Here is a 20527-nt window from a genome sequence, read left to right on the forward strand (position 1 = left end):
ACCATACTTTCTTTAAGTTGCAGGCTGTTTATGTCTATACTAATTTCTTATTTTGGTGGAGTACTTGAATACCGATGGCTGGCAACTTTATATATATATATATATATATATACACACGACAATAGCTGTGTCGTAGACAATGGAGTTGGAAGCTTTCGTTGGGTATAAGGAGGTATGTCGGCCACTTTTTGCATTCCTTAAAGTATATTCTTAAGCTAACTGTCTTTAGTAAGTGGCATAAAAAATTGTCTATCTAACTGCATGCGAAAAGAGAATTGCTTAGATATTCTCCCATAGAAAATTTTAGAATTTGTGAATGAGGTTTTAGTTAGTCGTAGATTATCTTAATTTTAGTATGAATTACATCCTTATGCTTGAATTTATGGAACCTTAATTCTATTTTCTTCCCTCTTTTGTTAAGTAAACATTATAGTGTCATAATTTTGCTTATGGATGTTCCTTTTTATCAACTCAGAATAAGATGCTAGCTTGTTTAATGCCTGAAAGATTAAATTTAGTGGAAGTAGTATAAGCATTACAAGTAGGTTTGTCTTGAAAGACGGGGTGAATTCAAGACAGGGTCATATATTTTTTACTTGTAAACTTAGAAAAATTGAAATTATTTGAGCGTCCTGACATGATGCTATAAGATTACATAGATAATATATAAGACAATCTACATTACAATAATAACAAAATATATATATATATATAGAATTTTGTTTATTAATTATTTTGAAACACTTTTAATCATTTTAATATAATTTTCTTTTGTATTTCTAATTTTGATCATACCTTTACAAATGTATATAGGTTGGCCTTTGACACTAACTATTCATTAAAATTTTATAGATAGAAACCAGATTTATATATATATATATATATAATGAGTGGTTAGATGAACCTTAACTAATTTTTTCTCTTAAAAAAATAAAGAAATAAATTTTTATAAAGGCGGTGTATGCGTATGTGGCCTTTGACATTGACTATTTTTCTGATCATTACTTATAGAATATTTATTGTCTACGACTAAATTCATTTCTTTTTAGAAATGTAAGCCATTTAATATAGATATATATTGACCTATTTTTTGTATGACTTTTTTTTTAAAAAAATTAAGGAAAAAAAATATTTATAGGTTGCTTGAAATTAATTAAATAATTAGATATATATATATTATTTTTTTTACATTATAAAATTGTTAAATTCTCTTAGTTTTTACTTTTGATTCTTCACTAATTTAACCAAAAAATAGTTGATCATTAATTAATTATTCAATAACAGTTTATCTAGAAGGACTTATTAGAATGAAATATTACAATTTTTTTTTTGGAATGTTATTTATCTAATTTTGTTGTAATTTCATGAAATTAAAAATTTAGGATTAAATTGATATAGCTCAAATTTGGATTATTTTTCCATAAATAAATAACCATTATCTCTATTATATTTTTAAGAGGAAAAAAAAAAAGTGGGTAGAATATTAGTTACTAGATTAGGTGGAATAAATAGTTGTTCCTTCCTCACTATCATGAATGGGGAAGTAAAAGATTCAGATTCATAAAAATAATTAAAAGTATATATATAGTTGGTGGCCAATTTGGTGGGTTTTAGTCTTCAAGAATCAAGGATTAGCCTCTTGCTTTAGTGGGAAGGTAAATACGAAGACAAGGATTCCTCTTCACTTCCTTGTAATAATTATAAAGGGGTAGCTTCTTCATCATGCCACTTGTTTTATAGAATACCGAATATCTAATCTCTTTATCTTTTATTAAAGAAGACGACTTGAGAAGAAAAACACTAGACAGTATCAAATGGTATTGGGCAGTTACAAAAAGGACAATATCTACTAGTAATGAACTTCAGCAGTTACAAATGGTATAAAGCTAAACACCAGACGGTGTGCCAGTGGGAACGCTGAACCTTGAAGGGAGTGAATATTGGGCGGTGTGCCAATGAGGACATGCTGAGCCTCGAAGGGGGGTGGATATTGGGTAGTGTGTCAATGAGTACGTTGAGTCCCAAAAAGAGGTGGATTGTGAGATTCTACATCGGTTGGATAAGGGAACGAAACATTGTGACACGAAAAGGGGTAGATTGTGTGAGATCCCACATTGGTTGGACAAGGGAACGAAAAATTGTGAGACGGTGAGACCTCACATCGGTTGGAGAAAGGAACGAAGCATTGTTTGTAAACGTGTGGACATCTCTCTCTAATAGACATGTTTTAGAAAACTTGAGTAGAAGCTCGAAAGAAAAAGACCAAAAAAAGACAATATTGGCTCAGTTTGAGTTTGAGCATATTCAAATTTTAATTTTAATCACTCAAAAAAGGAAAAAATTGAAAATATTTCTACATTGTACAAATTTCTTTAAATTTCAAAAAAAAAGAAAAAAAAGAGAAGTAAACAAAGCCCAAATTGCTATATACCAAATTATTTCTCCAGTTTTGACCGGTGAAACCCTCGAACTCCGAAGCTAATCCGCCACCGTACTTGGACCAATACCACTCGGCGTCAGCCGTGCAAACGACCTCTCACCGCGGTCCTCATGCACCGGAGACCGGCCAGTTCCGGCAACCCTTCCGACGACCTGCGCCGGCACCGAAAACGTCCGCTGAAGGAAATTCCTCCACCGGCCATTTTCTCCGATTCCACCCCGATATCCCCGTCGCAAACTCTGCTCTCTCGGTAACTCCGCCCAGCTTCTGGTCCGGTTCAACGTCGAGTTTATCAGCTGACTCCGGACCGCATCCGGCAACCGCAAAGTGAATCGGTCATGACCGGTCGAATTAGACCGCTGAAATATTCCACTCAACCGCCATCCCAACGACCTCGACCGCGTAGGGGTGCTCCGGGTCGGCACCGGACTCGGATTCGTCACATTTGCCTGTACTGTCGCTTCTTCTCCGGCACGGAGATCGTCAACCACCGGAATGGATACATGGTTCGGCGACGGAGATGGCGACGGAGACGGTACGCTACCGGTTCGTTCTGAGCCGGCGGCCGGATCGAAGTTAATCATCGACAATGTTCCGTCGCCGGGTTTAGGACAGAGATTAGCTCTGCAAACAGGGCAAGTCGAGTGCGAAACTAACCAAGCATCAACACAAACAGAGTGAAAAACATGGCTACACTTCGGAATCAAACGCAGCCGATCACTATTTTCAAATTCATTCAAGCAAACGGCGCATTCCAGTGAGCTTTTTCCGATCTTCAGCCCTTTCACCGTCGAGTACACAAAAGTCGGAAATGTCGCGATGAACGCCGGATCCAATCCACGCACCGGCCTCCACGGCATGCCTCCGCCGCCGCCATCTCTCCCCTCGATTCCAATTCCTAAACCTCTTCCAAATCGCCGCTCTCTGCAGCGGCGCGTGTAGACAGAGACGATGCCAAGGACGAAGAAGGCGGATATCAACGCAACAAATGCGATCGCCATATTTTTACTGATCTCCGGCTCCGACGATACCGGTATCGTTCCAGCTCCTGTCTCCTGCGCGGCGGCGGCGGCGGCGGCGTGCAGCAACAGAATCAACAATAATCGGCCAGCGACACCGTGATTCCTCTTCCTGATTACCATCACTGGTATCATCAATAGTCAATGGAGCAAAGAATTGAAAATAATTCCGGCGATAAAAGTTCAAATTCCCTTCAAAATTGCTCAAAAAATAGAGCAAAAATGGGAAGAACCATAAATTTCAGTGGCGCTCGAGTTGACTTGAGCTTGAGAGAGAGAAATCAATCTGGTTTGACAGCCATTAGAAGAGATTCCGATGGTGGCCACGTTTGATATTATCTAATTATCTTTAATTTACATTATTAAATTGATTAATTTCTTAATTAGTCCATCCAAATAAATAATTTTTTTTAAATGACGTTAATTACAATATTCAATTCCTTAAGAAAATTGTCCGGTTTTAAAACTGTGTAAGATTTCTATGATAAGTTGACCTTCTCATTACTTATTTATTGTTTTGTCACTAATAATTAAATAAGGATTAGATTTGTTATTTTAAAAATTTAAGAAATTAAATAAAAATATTTAAAATTTTAAAGTAAGAAGGTATTTTGTTTGTTTATAATTTAAAGCCTAATTTCATTTTGTTTGTTTTGGAAACACGTATTTATTATTTATTATTGTATGATTTTTATTTTTATGATAATTATTGTTCTTGAGTTGACAAATTTTGTATTTAATTTTAAAAAAAAATTGAAAGTGATTTGAAGGTTAAAATAGCAAGAAAATAATATTCAAGTTTTATTTTATTTTAAATTTATTGGTCGACTAAAGATGGTCATAGTTTTCATTATTCAAACTCATTTATCTCTAATTTATTTAAATATTTGGATAGAAATTGCTTTTCAATATCATTTGGTATGACCTTATTTTTAGTTTTTTAAAAAATAATATAAATATACTGTGATGTCTCATATGGTTGGGGAGGAGAACAAACCACCTTCCCGTACTACACGCTTTTTAAAGCCTTGAGGAGAAGCCTAAAAGGGGAAAGCCCAAAGAGGACAATATCTATTAACGGTGGATTGGATCGTTACAAATGGTATTAGAGTCAGACACCGGATGATGTGTCAGCCTTCTCGCTATTCCCCGAAGGGAGGTAGACACGAGGCGGTGTGCCAGTAATGACGCTTGCCCCAAAGGAGGTGGATTTGGGGGTGGTCCCACATGGATTGGAGGAAGGAAAAAGTGTCATCAAGGATGCTCAGCCCCTTCAACAAACCACCATTCATAGGGGTGTGAAAACCTTCCCCTAGTAGACGCGTTTTAAACCTTTGAGGGGAAACCCGAAAGGGAAAGCCCAAAGAGGACAATATCTACCAGCGGTGACCCTGAATTGTTACATATACAATATAGTTTTTGAAAGATAGATGCTAATAATATATATATATTTTTTAATTAAACGGTCTAAATTATTAAATTTATTTTTTAGTTTAAAGTTTAGGCTTTTCAATGGAATTAAATCAAAATTTTAGTCTTTTGCCTATTAAACTAAAACTATTAATTTATCATCGTATTTTTTTATTATATGAAATAAAACAGGTTTAGTAACTTTGGATGAAAATTTCATATCGACTAATTTAATAAATAATCACGAGTTTATAAATGAAGAATACTCTCTCTATTGGTATGAGACTTTTTAGAAAAGCCGGCTAATTTAAGAAATGATCATACCATTTGTGGAGAGTCGTGTTCGTCTAACACCTTCATCTATATAAAATAATTAATTAGGTACTAAAATATAATTTGCAAACATCATAATAAACTGAAATTATTTTATTAAATCAAATTTCAAATTCAATTACACAACAAAACACGAGTTATCCTTTTCGCCGTCCAACGACAATTACTGCTCATCCATCGGGTCGTAGCTTGAAAGGGAAGTTGACGGACGACATGTCGTTCTCCTCTTTTTAGAAGGCTGACTTTGTAAATTCACTGTGTTCTTGTTCTTTGGTATTGTTTTAAAAGGAAATAAAATCATTTTTTGGCTTAAAAAAAGACATATTTTTTTTAAAAAAATTAATCTCAATTAAATAGTTTAATTTTTTTTTTAAAATAAAATTAAGATATATTTTTAAATAGGTGAATTATATTTAAAAAAACTACTTTCTATTAATCAATAAAAAATATTTAACCTAGGCTTATATAGGACGGTAAATTTTTTATATTTGAATTTTATAAAATTTTAGTTATTAATGTAGCGTGTATTATGGATAAATACGATCTTTTTAAACAATAATAAAAAAAAATTTGACAACCCAATTCAACCTGACCTGTAAAATAGAGAATTGGGTTGTTCGGGTCACTAAATTTGGGTTGGTTCAAAAGATTTCTCCGACCCAATTCGTATAGACCCCTATTCCACACCGCTCAAATAACCCATTAAGGGTTACTCTCAGATCAAAGTATAGCGATAAAAAAAATAATTTTTTAATCAAAATAATAATATAAATGTAAGTTGGAATGATTAATGAAATGGGCAACCAATCATTGGAAGCTATAAATAATGTTTATTTTATTATATTTTTAGTTTAAGATTGTTTAAGGGAAGATTCGTGTTGGGCAGAACCGGATGGGTTGACCAAATTAAAATTAAAATATTTTATATTTTTTTTCCAAAAATTTAATTGTATTTATATTAACCGTCTACTTATCTGCCACGTCACAGACCTATATATATAATATGGATTATTTATTAGTCCGGTCGTGTCGGGTTTCATTGAATCCCAATGTATTACCAGAACCGTTCAATTTTCTTTTTTTCAAATAAAAAAACTATTGTATTTAAAAAATATATTTTTTTATTATTATATGAATGAAAAATTATAATAGTTTGTTTTATAATATTTAATTTTTTAAATATTTCATTAATACCTTTCATTTTAAAAAATGGCATTGTTGGTATTATACGAACGAAAATCGTTTATTTACATTATTTTAAAATTTATATAAATTGGACGAACTCGAATATAAATTTAATAAATTTTAATTATACATTGCAATTATTTTGAAATGGGAAAAAACCAATTTGTAAATAATTTGTAATAATATAAAAAAATTATTTCTCCAAACTAATTTTAAATAATATAATTTCGAATATCTATAGTTTTTAACTTTTTTTTTTTAATAAAGTTTTTATTTATTTATTATTATTTATCATAATTAAAAAAAAAAAAAAAAAGAGAGTTGGGCCGTATAGGGCCGTCGCGCCGAAAAATCCATAAAACTCAAATATACAGTAGAGGAGACAGGATTTCTTCAACCCGCCCAAGAACGCCATACGCTCTCATTCAAAGTGGCGCCATAACGGCTACATCAGAGAAGCCATGAATTTCGATTTAAGTAGCTTTTGAAAGGAGTTGGGGGAACTCTGTTTGAATTCTTTTGATTCCGAATAGGTTTTCTTTTTCATGTTTTTCAGATTTCAAAGACATCTGCGTTCGCGTTCTGGAGTTTTTTTTTTTTTTTGATTTCTAGGGTTTGTGCAATTTGGAATTTTTGAAGATCGCTAGGGTTTACAGGATTCGGTGATGGATCTTCCTTCGGAAGTTGAGAATTACATCAAGGAAACAATAGATCATGCATTAGGTCTCCCTGTGTCAGTGGAGACGCTGGAGTTGAAGCTTCGTGTCTCTCAGGATTCTCAGAGGCGGCTTGCTCATCATTGCGATGCTCTACAGTCTAAAATCAAAGAGAAAGAACAGTTGATTGAGCGCAGTAGGGTCCGTATGTGTTGTTGATTCATTATTCTTCATTTCCATTTCAAGTTTTTCGTTTTTCTTACGACATGGGTTTCATTTCGCTGTTGTAGGCTGAAGCGACAATGAACGCTCAAGCTTTGAAGAAATTTGTGGATGAGAACCGTAAACTGGCTACCGAGTGCTTATATCTTTCGGGTCAATGTGAGAAATGGGAGAGAGAGTGCTCTTTATATGATCATGACCGAGATGCATTGATGGAGTTCGGGAACGAGGCGGATCAGCGTGCAAGGGAGGCTGAGAATCGTGTTCATGAATTGGAGGAGGAGGTTAGACGGTTATCAGATGAACTGCAGTTCTTTAAACATGAACACGAGATGAAAAAGGTAATAGCATCTCCTCTGAAGCACTTGTGTGTCGTTAGTTTATTTACGCAAATGGCACAATGAATTGGCATTTTTTAGATAATTGGTGAGAATTTCTAAATTGCTGTACTCGAAAGAACGTTAAGTGCAACCGAGGACTATCTGCGGTATCGGCCATATGAAACTGGCAATTTGGATGAAGTAAAAGTGAGGCATGTAAATTTCCATTTCTGAGGAGTGCAGTGCAGCTCCTATTTGTGTGAATATAATACCTGTGGGATGTAGTTGCGTGTGTAAGATTGCATCCTAGTTTGTTTGGATATTTACAGGATTAATTGGTGGCCTTCCATTTTTAGATCGAGTGCTATGCTAAAATATTTATGAACACCTGGGGTATCATTTGCAATGCTTAGTCCCCCCTTTTATTGTTTTTTTGAGTTGAAGGGTCATTGTCATATAGTAATGATGTTGTGACTTAAGTGCTTTAATTAGTGGAATTGATATTAGGTGACTGTTTAAGCTGCTCGATGTCGTTCATTTTTATGAACAAAGCATTATGAAATGTTTATAACTGTAAATAATGGTCTTATTTGAGCTCAGAAATTGTTGTTTAGTTATTTCATTGAAATCAACTACTTTGGTCAATGGCGATATGTGATAGCTGTTCATAGTTTAGGAATTATATATTCAATTTCCTAACAAATTTTACTTGTTCCTTTTCACCTCCCTATATTGTCCGAACTTTTTAGTTGAACCCGCAAATCAGGATAAAGTTCTTCCATCAAAATTGATAAATGTGCATGTTTTACAATGATTCAGGTTGATTCGTCTTCTGATGGTAGAGATTTGGAGGATAACTTACTCGAGTTGGTTTTACCAACATGTAATTGTTATGATCGAGTTACATCTGCTCATGCATTTTTAGAAACAAGCATTGATCAAGATTCAAGCCAAAAGCTTATGAAAATGTGGAATTGGTGAGACTTTCTTTAATGATATTTTGTTTATTTCATTATGATGCAACATTACACCCAATAATTTATGGAACTGCAAAGAAATAATGGTAGAAAACAAAAAATGCAACTTAATATTACCCTTCTTTAGGTGTTTAGGTTGCAATTCTGTTAATCTATGTTGAAAATTTTCTCCTAGCTTAAAGCCTTCAACTCAAAAGACTCTATCACTAGCTGCATATGTGAAGGCCGTCGAGAAGGATTGTGAACATCTGAGGGTAAATCTACAAAGAGCTGAAGAAGAGGTGAGCAACGGCCTTTTTTCGGGAATGTTGCCTTTTTTTATGTGTTTTGAAACCTTATTTGGCCTCATTAGTAGCGTGCTTATGCTAGTTATATGCAGGTGAAATTGTTGTATGAAGATAATATGCTTCTTGACAAGGAGAACAAGAAGTTGCTGAAACGGTACCAGGAAGATAAAACCCAACATTCAGGTGATAAGCAGGCCAACAGTGAGTCTGCCGCCAAGGTGAGTCTCATTTATATTCTGTACTCAGAAGCTGTACTTTTCTGCTATCTTGTGGATGTTCATGAAAGAGGAAACCTCTCCCTGGCATACTCGTTCTGATATACTCGTTTTGAAACCTTGAGGAGAAGTCTAGAAAGGAAAGCTTAAAGAGAACAATATATGTTAGTAGTGGGACAATTGGTATTAGAACCAGGCATCGAGTGGTGTGCCAGCAAGGACGCCGGACCCCAAGGGGGTGGATTGTGGGATCCCACATCGGTTGGAGAGGGGAACAAAACATTCCTTATAAGGGTGTGGAAACCTCTCCCTAACAAATGCGTTTTAAAACCTTGAGGGGAAGCCTGAAAGGGAAAACCCAGAAGGGAAAACCCAGAAGGGAAAGTCCAAAGAGGATAATATCTATTAGCGGTGGGCTTGGAGTTGGGCTGTTACAACTTATTTATAACTTAATAAGTGTTATTAAATATTATAAGCTTGTTTTTGAAACTAACAACAAATGACTCATTTGATAACTATGTGTTTTTTAGTTTTTGAAAATTGTGCTCGTTTTATTTGTTACCAGTTGTTTTTAATCGAGATGTAACATCATCTTTGCCTTCTTATGCAGTCAAATAAGCGAAAATCATGCCCGAAAATCAGTATTCCGATTGAAGAAACGAATATTATTAATGAGGCTGATTCTACCCGACAACCTCTTTCACCTTTGCAACATAACTCACCCGACTCGAGAACACGGAAGAAGTAGTTGCAACCCAAGAAAAACACAGGTTATCCCCCCTCCATTTTCAAGCATAGACTGAGCTAACATAGCAAAATTTGAATATAGATACACTATAACATAATCTTTTAGTAGAGAGAAGTATGTTGTTGAGCTCTTCTAAATGAAAGAGCCTTTCTTTCACTTCTGTGTTTCCTTTGCTGCTCAATGTTATCAAGGAAACTCTCTTCTTGGTTTCGTGCCAATGTAGCTGAATTCTTGTCTGATTCCAATTGATACTTAGGCTTTGGATAAAATGTTGTTGCCATTTTGAAACTTGTTTGAATGCCCATACATCATATTTAGGAAGTTAAAAAGGTATAGAATGTTTGGAAAAGCGTGTCGTGATCTTGTTGTTAGGATGCTATTTCGGTGCATGGTCAAGTTCTTAAGGTATATGTATGTGTCTGAACTATCGTGGATCTACATTTTTCAGGAATTAGATGATTGTTGATGAAATAGCGTATAGGTCTGGATGGGATGATACGAAATAAAGTAATTGCCAAGAAACCGAGAAGTTATTAAGACAAAAAGGGTAAAACGGTAGAAAATATCTGAAAAAATATAAATTTAATTTCACCTTTTAAGCTTTTTATTTAACTTATATCCAATTACTTAGAAAACAAGAGAAGGATTCTCCACTGAATAAATAATAATTCCTGGTTTAATTTTTTATATATACGTTTAAATTATTCATTTTCAATGAAAAACTCCCATTTTAAAAGGAAAAAAAAATAATTTATTTTCTAGAAAAAAAAGAAAAATAATAAAAAATATATGGCTTAGTGCCGCACCCGCTAAAATATCCAGATATTCCATCCGAAACGTCGTCGTTTTAAGCCTTTTCTGAGCTCCCTTATCCAATATTAATAACCCACGGCGTAGCTCTGTGTTGCTTTTCAGACCAGGAGTGAGCAGAGTGCTGTGAGCGCCGGCCATGGCTCTGGTTCGTCTTCCTTGTTCTTCCTCCTCCTTATTCCTTCGTTCTAATCAACAGAATCTGGTGTTTATCTCGCCTCTCTCATGTCCGCAAAATCCATCTTATTCCAACAATGGCGATATCAAACTCTCTCTTTCGCGCTCTTCTTCCTCGCTTTTCTCTACTCCCCTCGGCCACAATCCTTTAGCTTCCATTAGGGCTAAGAGAACCAGAAAGTTTGTTTTCCAGTTGGCCTCGACCTCCCAAGACGATGCGGTTGCGAGCTCTTCTTCTGATGCTGAGGAATTTTCTCGAAACAGATTGCTTGCTCAGAACGTGCCTTGGGATTCTACTCCTGAGGATATTCGTTCTTTGTTTGAGAAATATGGTACTGTCGTAGACGTGGAGGTATGTAACTTCAGTTTATTTCTATTGCCATTTCTGTTTGACGCATTTGGTTTATTGCGGATTTATGATCGGTCTTTTTCTCTCAGCTTTCAATGTATAACAAGATCAGAAATAGGGGCTTGGCGTTTGTCACAATGGGATCACCTGAGGAGGCCCTTGCGGCAGTTAATAATCTCGAATCGTATGTAAGCAGGATGCCGTTTTTCTTAGCTTGATCATTTTTCGTTTGTCTCATTGTGTTCAAGTTCGTACCCGAGGCTTAGAACAGTGTTTACCTTTCACCATGGAAGAATAGTCGTAATAGCAATTGAATGCGTTTGAATTAAGGAATAGTTTGATTTGCTTGTGTGAGATGGAACGTGAGATCCCACTTCGGTTGGAGAGGGGAACAAACATTCTTTGTAAGGGTGTTGAAACCTCTCCACGCGTTTTAAAAACCGTGAGACTGACGGCAATACGTAACGGAAGCGGACAATATCCACTAGCGGTGGGCTTGGACTGTTACAAAAAGCGGACAATATCCACTAGCGGTGGGCTTGGACTGTTACAAAAAACGGACAATATTCACTAGCGGTGGGCTTGGACTGTTACAAATAGTATCAGAGCCCGGGTGGTGTGCCAGTGAGGACGATAACTCCCAAGGGGGTGGGTTGTGAGATCCCACATCTGTTGGAGAGGGAAACGAAACATTCCTTACAAGGGTGTGAAAACCTCTCTCTAATAGAAGTGTTTTAAAAATTGTGAGGTTGACGGCGATACGTAACGGGCCAAAGCGGACAATATCTACTAGCGATGGGCTTGGACTGTTACATGGAAAAATTGATGAACCGGAAGAACTCAATTATAAATTTGCATCCTGCTTGTGTCCAGTGTGTTGCAGTTTCTTTTAAATTTTGCTTCTTTAGTGCTTTTGAATATATTACAAGGGAACAAGTTATTGACTAAAATTTTTCAGTTCTCCTTGTCACTATGGGTTGAAGCAAAGTACATGGCCTTTCCATTCATTTCAAAACTTTTATGATGAATCTTCTGATGCATTTGGCTCTCACTCCCAATTATTGCAGGTGTTTATGGGCAATGCCCATGTCCTTTCGAACTCTTGTTGGCTTTTTATTGAATGAAATAGTTCACATGAATGCAGGAATTTGGGGGTCGTACCCTGAAGCTCAATTATGCCAAGGTTAAAAAAGAGAAACCCTCCCCTCCCGTGAAACCAAACCCCGTTACTTTTAATTTGTTTGTTGCAAATTTGCCATTTGATGCAAGAGCGAAGGACCTCAGGGAGTTCTTCGATTCGGGGAGTGGGAATGTAGTTTCTGCACAAATTATTTTTCACGAGAATCCAAGAAGGTCTTCTGGATATGGTTTTGTTGCATTCAAAACAAAGAAGGATGCCGAAGCAGCTATTTCCGAGTTTCAAGGGAAGGTAATTTCAGTATATTGCTACCACAATTTTTAAATGAATAGCCATAGAATCATTAAAATGTGAGTATCAGCATTCTTATGGTTCTTCATCTGCTGAAATGCAGAATTTCATGGGAAGATCACTTCGTGTTGCACGTAGTAAACAGTTTGTGAAACTTCCCTCAGAAGAGAAATCCCAATCTGAAGATACATCAACTGATGGCGTGGAGCTAGCCAGTGCTGCTGCTGAAGTTTAAAATTCAGAAGCCTCTCACTGGAGGAACTAAGGAGTTTGCTATCAACCTTTCTTTCTTTTTCTTGTTCTCTATCTTTTTTTGGAGGTAATGCTATCTAGTTATTCAATTAAGGAACACATCACTTTCCCTTTTCTTTTACCTATAAATCTCCTACCTCTAATGTTTAGATGATTCAAAGTTGGATACCCCAACAAAAAACGCTCATTAGATCATTTACTGTATCCTTTTCTCTATATGAAGTCTTAATGGTGATTTATCAATGCACGTTAATGTAATTGAGTTTAGCATTTAGTTAATGAATGAATACAAATGAACTAGGTTTTATAGTTGAATTGGCATCTTATGACTGTTTAGGTTCGAGGGGAGTTATTCCATTGCATAGTCACAGTATTGTATTGATTCAAGAACAAAGGACAATCAGTGCAATTTGATCCATGCGTGTTTGCTTTACATAGATAGGTGGGTGGAGAAAGCAATCCCAAAATGAATTTTTGTTCATGTGTACTATATTGCATGATCTCAGCATTGTACTTGCATTCACATTCATGTGTACTATATTTCATAATTGAGAACATTGAAGGACAACTTGTACAATTTGATTCTTTTTCTTTAAATTGACAAGTGTTTGGTGGGGTGGGGAGGAACAATTCCTCCATCTTTTCTCATTCATTTGTGCTATATTTTGCATAATCACAGGGTTATACTGAATCGATAACATTGGAGAACAGTCTGCCATTTGTTTGTTTAGATGATTCATTTCAATGCTTTAGGAAATCTAGTGCTTTTGAGTTGATGCATTTGAGTGAACATTTGTTGATTCATATTTCATGAATGCTGGCTATCCCTTCTGTGTGAAGATGCAATGGATAGATATTATCCTCAAATGCAGTGTTGATTGTTTGTTCTTGTTCAAGCCATAATAAGTTTGAACTTGTTCATTAGAGCTTCATATATTCTTCATATTACTATATTGTTTCTTTCTCTTCCCCTTTTTTCTATGAAGGTGGCATGCGGGTCGGGTTGGAGTTATGGCGTAAGTTGCGTTCGACTGTGTTTTCAAGCCTGGTTATAATTTCTTTCTTTATGTCTCTGTCATTCTCTCAAATACTCTTTAGTACCAAACCTTTATATGATTCATTCTGAGCTTTGGCGAATACTTGCTTAGACATGTTGTTTTCCTTTTCATTTAAGTTGTCTTCTGTGTTCTAGTGGAGTCCTTACCTCTCAAGCTATGGTTCTAGTTGGGTTCATCATCTTGAGCTAGGAAAGGTTGATTGTCCTTTGAATAGATGTTTTTCCATCTTGTTCAACACCAAGGTTAGAACATTCTTGTCTCGACTTCTCAGTGAAAAGAAGACGAACGATCGCCTATGAATTAGGTACCAATCCGATTCCATAGAATTTCAAGTAAATAGCATCAAAGGAATACCATTTCCGTTCCCATTGATTTCATTTTGATAAAATTGGAACGATATAGAGAAGATTAGCATGGTCCTGTACAAGGATGACATGAACAAATCGAGAAATGGTATGAGAGCTAATTTTTAGGTGGTGTGCCAGCGAGGACGCTGGCCTCCTAAGGGGAGTGGTTAGTTGGAGATAGGAACAAAACATTCCTTATAAGTGTGTGGAAACCTCTCCCTAGTAGACGTATTTTAAAAACTGTGAGGTTGACGGCAGTACGTAACGGGCCAAAACAGACAATATCTATTAGCGGTAGGCTTAGACTGTTGCAAATGCTCATTTCGATTCATTTTTCATTTTGATTCCGAGCAATCGACGATTGATGCGTTGCCCAAATCTGGCATGGCATTGGGCAGTTTTGCTGGGGGTTCCAGGCAGGGAGTTGTGGAGAATAACAGTGGTGGGGTGGTTGGGCTTGTTTGTGTAGGGAAGGGGCCCCATGAAAGCCCCCAACAACTCACGTGGAATTATGTCTACGGCAGTGCACAAATTAGGGATGGTAGAGCCAAACCACCACCCAGATTTGTTGATTTAGACAAAATAATGCACACACACAGTTCATCTTCCATGTGAGTCCTTTTTTACTTTTTGACTCTTCCTGGTTTGGTGGAATGTTATATCATAACCAACCACATTTCCATTCATGGACTAAGGTTTAAAGTTCATCAAGATATCTATCTTATAAGGGTTCGATTTGTCACAATTTGGTTACTTTTAATTTCTCTCTTCGTTATTTGTATCTTTGCAGATAAGAAAACGAGCTAAATCAGGATTAGTCGGCAAGTTTTCTAGTTGGGACTGTGACAATCTGTCAATAAGTTCTCCTCTCCTCATTCTTAGTTTACAAATATTTTAAGTTAAATTAATATAAACATTTCCAGACTTCTGAATTCTGCATTTTTAATAATACTTGAGTACTTTCATCAGGGTTTTTGTTTAAAAAATGTCATTGAACTTTCAAAAGTTTTATTATGTAACCGTCCAAGCCCATTGCTAGTAGATATTGTTTGCTTTAGCTTGTATTGTCGTCAGCCTCATGGTTTTGAAATGCGTATGTTAGTAAGAAGTTTTCACACTCTTATAAGGAATGTTTTGTTCCCTTCAACAACTGACGTGAGATTTCACAATCCACTCCCTTGGGGCCAACGTCTTCGCTAGCACATAATCTGGTGTCCGACTCTGATACCATTTGTAACAGTCCAAGCCCACAGTTTTAAATATTATCCATTTTAGTCTGTTATGAATTGTCGACCTGTCTATTAGGGAAAGGTTTCTACACCCTTATAAGGAAACAGTTTTAAAACGCTTCTATTATGGAGAGGTTTCTACTCCCTTGTAAGGAAATTAAAACTCATCTATTAGAAAGAAGTTTTTATACCCTTATGAGTAAATAATTTTAAAACACGTCTATTGAGGAGAAGTTTCTAAACCCTTGTAAGAAGTATTTTGTTCTTCTCTACAACTAACGAGGAATCTCATACATTAATACCTTAATTTTTTCAAACCTACCTACCTAAAGAAGTTCAACAAATACTCCTACGGTTAATATATGAACGGAATAGATAACGTAGCATTAGATATCTTTAATTTAGCTTATATTTTAATAAAATATAAGGTTTAGTAGACATGAAGCATTCATTATACATCATGCCATGCCACCTCCAAAGGATAATTATAATCCCAAAGGACTTTCTACCACAACAACCGCCACCTTGATCCCAAAGAAATGGCACCAAAACTATCATTGTCTGGACAAATAAAATGAAGCCACCTTCACATGCATTCCTTCATTTGCACACAATCTCCTACGCCATTGACTCCTCTCATCAAATTTGGCCCAAAATACATGTAAACACTTGTTCACCTCTTTCCCTATGCACATAATTTACCCCTTTTTCTTTTGTCTTCCAACAGCTTAGCAAAGGAAATAATGGTTTCTTCAAGATATGGTAACCTAAATCAACATATTATAAGCCTTGTTCATACCATACTGTTCATCAATCTTTGAACCCATTAAAGGGTTTCAAAAACCTAAGAGTAATTTCAAACTTTCTTCATTTAAAGAACTAAATTCCCCAAATTCCCATTATGATGATACTGAAAAGTACTTGGCTCAAAGTATTAGGTAAAAAGTATTTGTTAAGTTATCCCCCACACCACCAAAATTGTTTGAATTAAGACCAAACTTCACTGACTCTATTAACCAACAACTCCCCCTTCTTCCCCATTATATATATGCAAAGCCTTCAATCCTCTGTTTCCATCCTCAGATCTCTGCCTTGCCCCCTCTATTCTACTTGTTAAATTTGTTACCTTCTAATGGCGAGCTTCCATGGTGGACTTGTTTGCCTCCTGGTTCTTGGGTTCTGCATGGTGCACCCGACCTCGGCTACTGTCTATACTGTCGGAGATACTTCTGGTTGGTCTCTCGGTGTTGATTATGGCACGTGGGCTTCTGCGAAGAACTTTGTCGTCGGCGACAAACTTGGTTTGCTAATGATTCTTCTGTTTTTTTCTCATTTGGGTGTTGTTGAATTGATTTCATGTATTTCATGCATTTGTATTTTCTTGTGTTCACCTGTTGTTTCTGTTAGAAATCACGATTCTACACAATGGTATGATATTGTCCACTTTGAGCATTAACTCTCGTGGCTCATACCAGTAGAGATGTATTCTTTACTTGTAAACTCTGTGTGATCATTCCCTAAATTAGCAGACTCGAACAGCTTTTGTGAAGTCGTATATGCTCATATTCATCTCTTGTTTCTCATGGAAATAACGTCGAACAGCTTTTGTGCATTCGTATCTGCTCATATTCATCTCTTCTTTCTCATGGGAATAACGTCGAACAGCTTTTGTGCATTCGTATCTGCTCATATTCATCTCTTCTTTCTCATGGGAATAACGTCGAACAGCTTTTGTGCATTCGTATCTGTTCGAATGTTTTTTTACTTTTTCTTGTGGGAATAACGTCGAACACCTTTCGAGCATGTGTATTTGCTTATATTTCCTTCTCGAATTTCTTCGTGACAGCGTTCAACTATGCTGGAGGCCACACGGTGGACGAAGTTAGTGCCAGTGACTACAAAGCATGCTCGGCTGGAAGCTCCATAACTTCCGACAGTTCAGGCTCCACCACCATCACCTTAAAAACCGCCGGGACTCACTACTTCATTTGCAGCTCCATGGGGCATTGCGATGGCGGCATGAAACTCTCCGTCACAGTCGCTGCTGCCGGAGGATCGTCCACTTCTCCGTCGTCAGGGGGCGGCAGCTCCACCACTCCGACGTCCCCGGCAAGCGACACCCCTTCCGTCACCGGAACCACGCCGACGACGAAGCTTCCAGCTGGTTCGTCGAATTCAGGGTCGTTTCTTTCCCCCAAATTCTACGCGATTTTGGTAGGTTTATTGGTGTTGGCTGTGGGTTATTAAGAAATTGAGATTATATGCGTAAATGTTTCTGAGATTTGAGATCGGCGTTGGTTTGAATGTTGCCGGTTCCCGGTTGGTCTATTTTCCACACACTTATTAGTAAATTAATTTTTCATTTTAAAGCTAATCAGAAATTTATAGCTGAATTAATTAAATTAAGGAATCAAATTAAAAACTAGGGTTAGGGTTTTGGGGGAGGAAACCCTTCATTGGAGACCAAGTTCAAACACGGAATTTAAATTAATATTTAAATAAAATTTATGGATTTAATGTTTTTTGGGGAATACAAAAAGTAAAACTTTTATTTTTTTTTAATTAAAAAAAACGAAAAGAGGTCATTTTTAGCCAATAGATTAAAAAAAAAAAGGTTAAAAGAAATGAAATAATATTATTATCTGAACTTAAAAGATCTTTTTTACCGTTTCTAGAACATGACTGAAAAAATGAAAAGAAAAGAAAAAAAATCCTTTTAGAAATAAGAAAAATAAGACCATGAATGAAGAAATTAAATGGGCCAAATGGGCCCAGGGCCCAAAAGCAGTGGGCCCAAAGGGGGGAACCTGTTCGCGTTTTCTTTTGAAAAAGACGAAGTACCGTTGAAAGGCACATGGAGAAAGCGTAGGCGCGCACAAAGCGACAGCCTACAACCCCTTTGCGTTTGTTTGGTTCCTTTTTCATTATGAATCCCCAATTTTTTTAGAAAAAGAGGGATATGCCTAACAGAAATATTCACAATCACCAGCTGTCTTCGACTCCATTATTATCACCTTCCCCCTAAAGTTAATTCTAAAGCTTTTAACATAGTTCTGTACCTTCGCCGCCGTGGCGCCGCCGCTACCGTCGCTTCGATGTGCGGAAATTCAGTACATGGAGGAAAATGAGAACACAGAGATCCGGCAGATTAAGAGAGAATATGAGATCTAATAAGTAATAGTAATGACAATGAGAGTGAAGCAAATCGACTCGAGAACAGTAAAACCAAGAAATCCAAATAAATGACAACAATCATGAAGCGGTCACCGTCTAATCCTCTCGGATCCTAAGTACACCAAAAATAAAAGTAAATAAAAAATATACTAAGAAAACTACAGCAACGACTAATGCCGATAATGAAACCCTAAGATCTGCGTCTCCAGAGGAGAGCCAAGAGTGAAGACAGACCGATTACATTTAAAGCAGTAGAGCAGAGGAAATTACAGCCACGATGATAGATCCAGAGACGGCGATTCTGTTCACAGCACCACCATTGCCAGGAGTGGAGGCCGGCGACGGAGCCAGAGCAGGAGGAGTTGAGATCGAAGGATTTGGAACTGGAGTTTGTGCTGGTGACTCCGAAGGAGCAGTAGGCGGAGCCGGTGGAGAAGTAGCCGGCGACATAGCAGGTGGTGAAGTTCCAGTGGAAGGAGATGGAGCCGCGCCGCTCGGAGCAAGGGACGAAGACGGTGATGAAGCCGGAGGAGTCGCCACAGTAGGCGAAGGAGCCGATTTAGGCGAGGAGACCGGCGGCGACTTGGTTGGAGAAGAGGCCGGTGCAGCGCCCGGAGCCTGGCCCAAGGAGCCGGCGATTAAAGCGACGAGGACGACGAAGACAAAGGCGGAGGAGGAAGCCATGGCCGTAAAAATGCAAAGAGAAGAGGGAAGAACCCGAAAATGGAAGATGGAAGCGAAGTTTCAGTTGCAGAGATTGAGGATGAGAGAAGACGAGGGTTCTACAAAGGCTTATAAATATATATATATATAGAAACACACGCGTCGGCGCGTGTGAATCCTGAAGGGAAGAAGAGAAACTGAGGAGTTGCCGCGTCGGCTAGAGTTAGTTTTGACGGTGTTAAGAGCTGTCTAAGGGTTTAAGGTTTGATCATCACGAGGCCATAAAAACTTTTTAATTAACGGTAACGGATAACGGACCTAGTTACCCTTTATGAGTTTTCTTTTAATTAAAAAAATATTATTATTGCAATAATAATATATTATTTAAAAAATGCAATTTAGCTGTGGGAGAAATTTGGTAAGGCTGATATCATTTATATTAGCCCAAACTTATTGCTAGTACATATCGTCCCGTTCCCTTATTGTGGCTTTGATAGGCTGATATCATTATATCAACCCAAACCTATTGCTAATAAATATTGTCTGCTTATTGTGGCTCTGATAGGCTGATAACATTTATATCAGCCTGATAACATTTATATCAGGCCAAGCTTATTGCTCATAGATATTGTTTGCTTATTGTGGCTCTGATATCATTTATAATGGCCCAAGTTTACTGCTAGTAGATATTATCTTTATTGTGGCTCTGATATCATTTATAACATCCCAAGCCTACTACTAGTAGATACCGCTTTAGCCTGTTACCTATCACTACCAATGGTTTTAAAATGGGTCTTATATTAGAGAGAAGCTTCCACACCCATATAAGAAATATTTAAGATCATTTTTTAAGGAGAAAATTATAAAATTAATATTAGGTAGATTTTAAATTTATTTCAAATTGTCAGGTGAAAAAGAATTCTAAGGAATAAAAAAAAAAAGGTGCTGCTAAAAAAGATTTTCAACGAATAATAATAAATAAATAAATAAAAGATCGATTTCTTTATATAATATTAGGATAAAATAGATACAAAATTTTATGTGTGTCTTAATTGAAGTAAAAGAATGTCTTTTTCGGCTAGAACTTGGTAAATGTATTTTTTTTTGTAAATTTTAAATATTTAATTTTTTTTATTACATAATTATGAATAATAAAATTATATTATAAAATTACCCGAGGTAGCATCAGTTTGTTACTCTAGCAGGATTAAATAATAAATAATTAAT

The 20527-nt window shown here is 36.6% G+C and overlaps 5 protein-coding genes and 1 non-coding gene across 6 annotated transcripts; 4 read left to right on the plus strand and 2 right to left on the minus strand.

Annotated features, from left to right (window-relative positions):
• Positions 1-2372: 2372 nt before the first annotated feature.
• Positions 2373-3771, minus strand: LOC111443693 (RING-H2 finger protein ATL11-like). Its single transcript, XM_023081621.1, has one exon. The coding sequence runs from the start codon at positions 3592-3594 to the stop codon at positions 2479-2481; it is 1116 nt and encodes a 371-aa protein (XP_022937389.1). The 5' UTR covers positions 3595-3771; the 3' UTR covers positions 2373-2478.
• A 2988-nt stretch (positions 3772-6759) lies between these two features.
• LOC111443694 lies at positions 6760-10103 on the plus strand. The gene is made up of 6 exons (XM_023081622.1): positions 6760-7244; positions 7334-7606; positions 8405-8562; positions 8738-8843; positions 8942-9067; positions 9675-10103. The coding sequence occupies exons 1-6, from the start codon at positions 7053-7055 to the stop codon at positions 9810-9812; spliced, it is 993 nt and encodes a 330-aa protein (XP_022937390.1). The 5' UTR covers positions 6760-7052; the 3' UTR covers positions 9813-10103.
• A 574-nt stretch (positions 10104-10677) lies between these two features.
• On the plus strand, positions 10678-14020 carry LOC111443545 (28 kDa ribonucleoprotein, chloroplastic-like). The gene is made up of 4 exons (XM_023081400.1): positions 10678-11151; positions 11238-11336; positions 12293-12577; positions 12681-14020. The coding sequence occupies exons 1-4, from the start codon at positions 10762-10764 to the stop codon at positions 12810-12812; spliced, it is 906 nt and encodes a 301-aa protein (XP_022937168.1). The 5' UTR covers positions 10678-10761; the 3' UTR covers positions 12813-14020.
• Positions 14021-14256: 236 nt separating this feature from the next.
• Positions 14257-14358, plus strand: LOC111443721. Its single transcript, XR_002710556.1, has one exon. It is a non-coding gene; the product is annotated as a U6 spliceosomal RNA (small nuclear RNA).
• Positions 14359-16353: 1995 nt separating this feature from the next.
• Positions 16354-17827, plus strand: LOC111443643 (blue copper protein-like). The gene is made up of 2 exons (XM_023081549.1): positions 16354-16764; positions 17310-17827. Exons 1-2 carry the CDS (start codon positions 16596-16598, stop codon positions 17708-17710), a joined length of 570 nt encoding a protein of 189 aa, XP_022937317.1. The 5' UTR covers positions 16354-16595; the 3' UTR covers positions 17711-17827.
• A 784-nt stretch (positions 17828-18611) lies between these two features.
• Positions 18612-19432, minus strand: LOC111443629 (lysine-rich arabinogalactan protein 19-like). The gene has a single exon (XM_023081535.1). The coding sequence runs from the start codon at positions 19319-19321 to the stop codon at positions 18881-18883; it is 441 nt and encodes a 146-aa protein (XP_022937303.1). The 5' UTR covers positions 19322-19432; the 3' UTR covers positions 18612-18880.
• Positions 19433-20527: the final 1095 nt, after the last annotated feature.

This window comes from Cucurbita moschata, unplaced genomic scaffold (genome assembly GCF_002738365.1).
Source record: "Cucurbita moschata cultivar Rifu unplaced genomic scaffold, Cmos_1.0 Cmo_Scf00005, whole genome shotgun sequence".
NCBI lineage: Eukaryota > Viridiplantae > Streptophyta > Magnoliopsida > Cucurbitales > Cucurbitaceae > Cucurbita > Cucurbita moschata.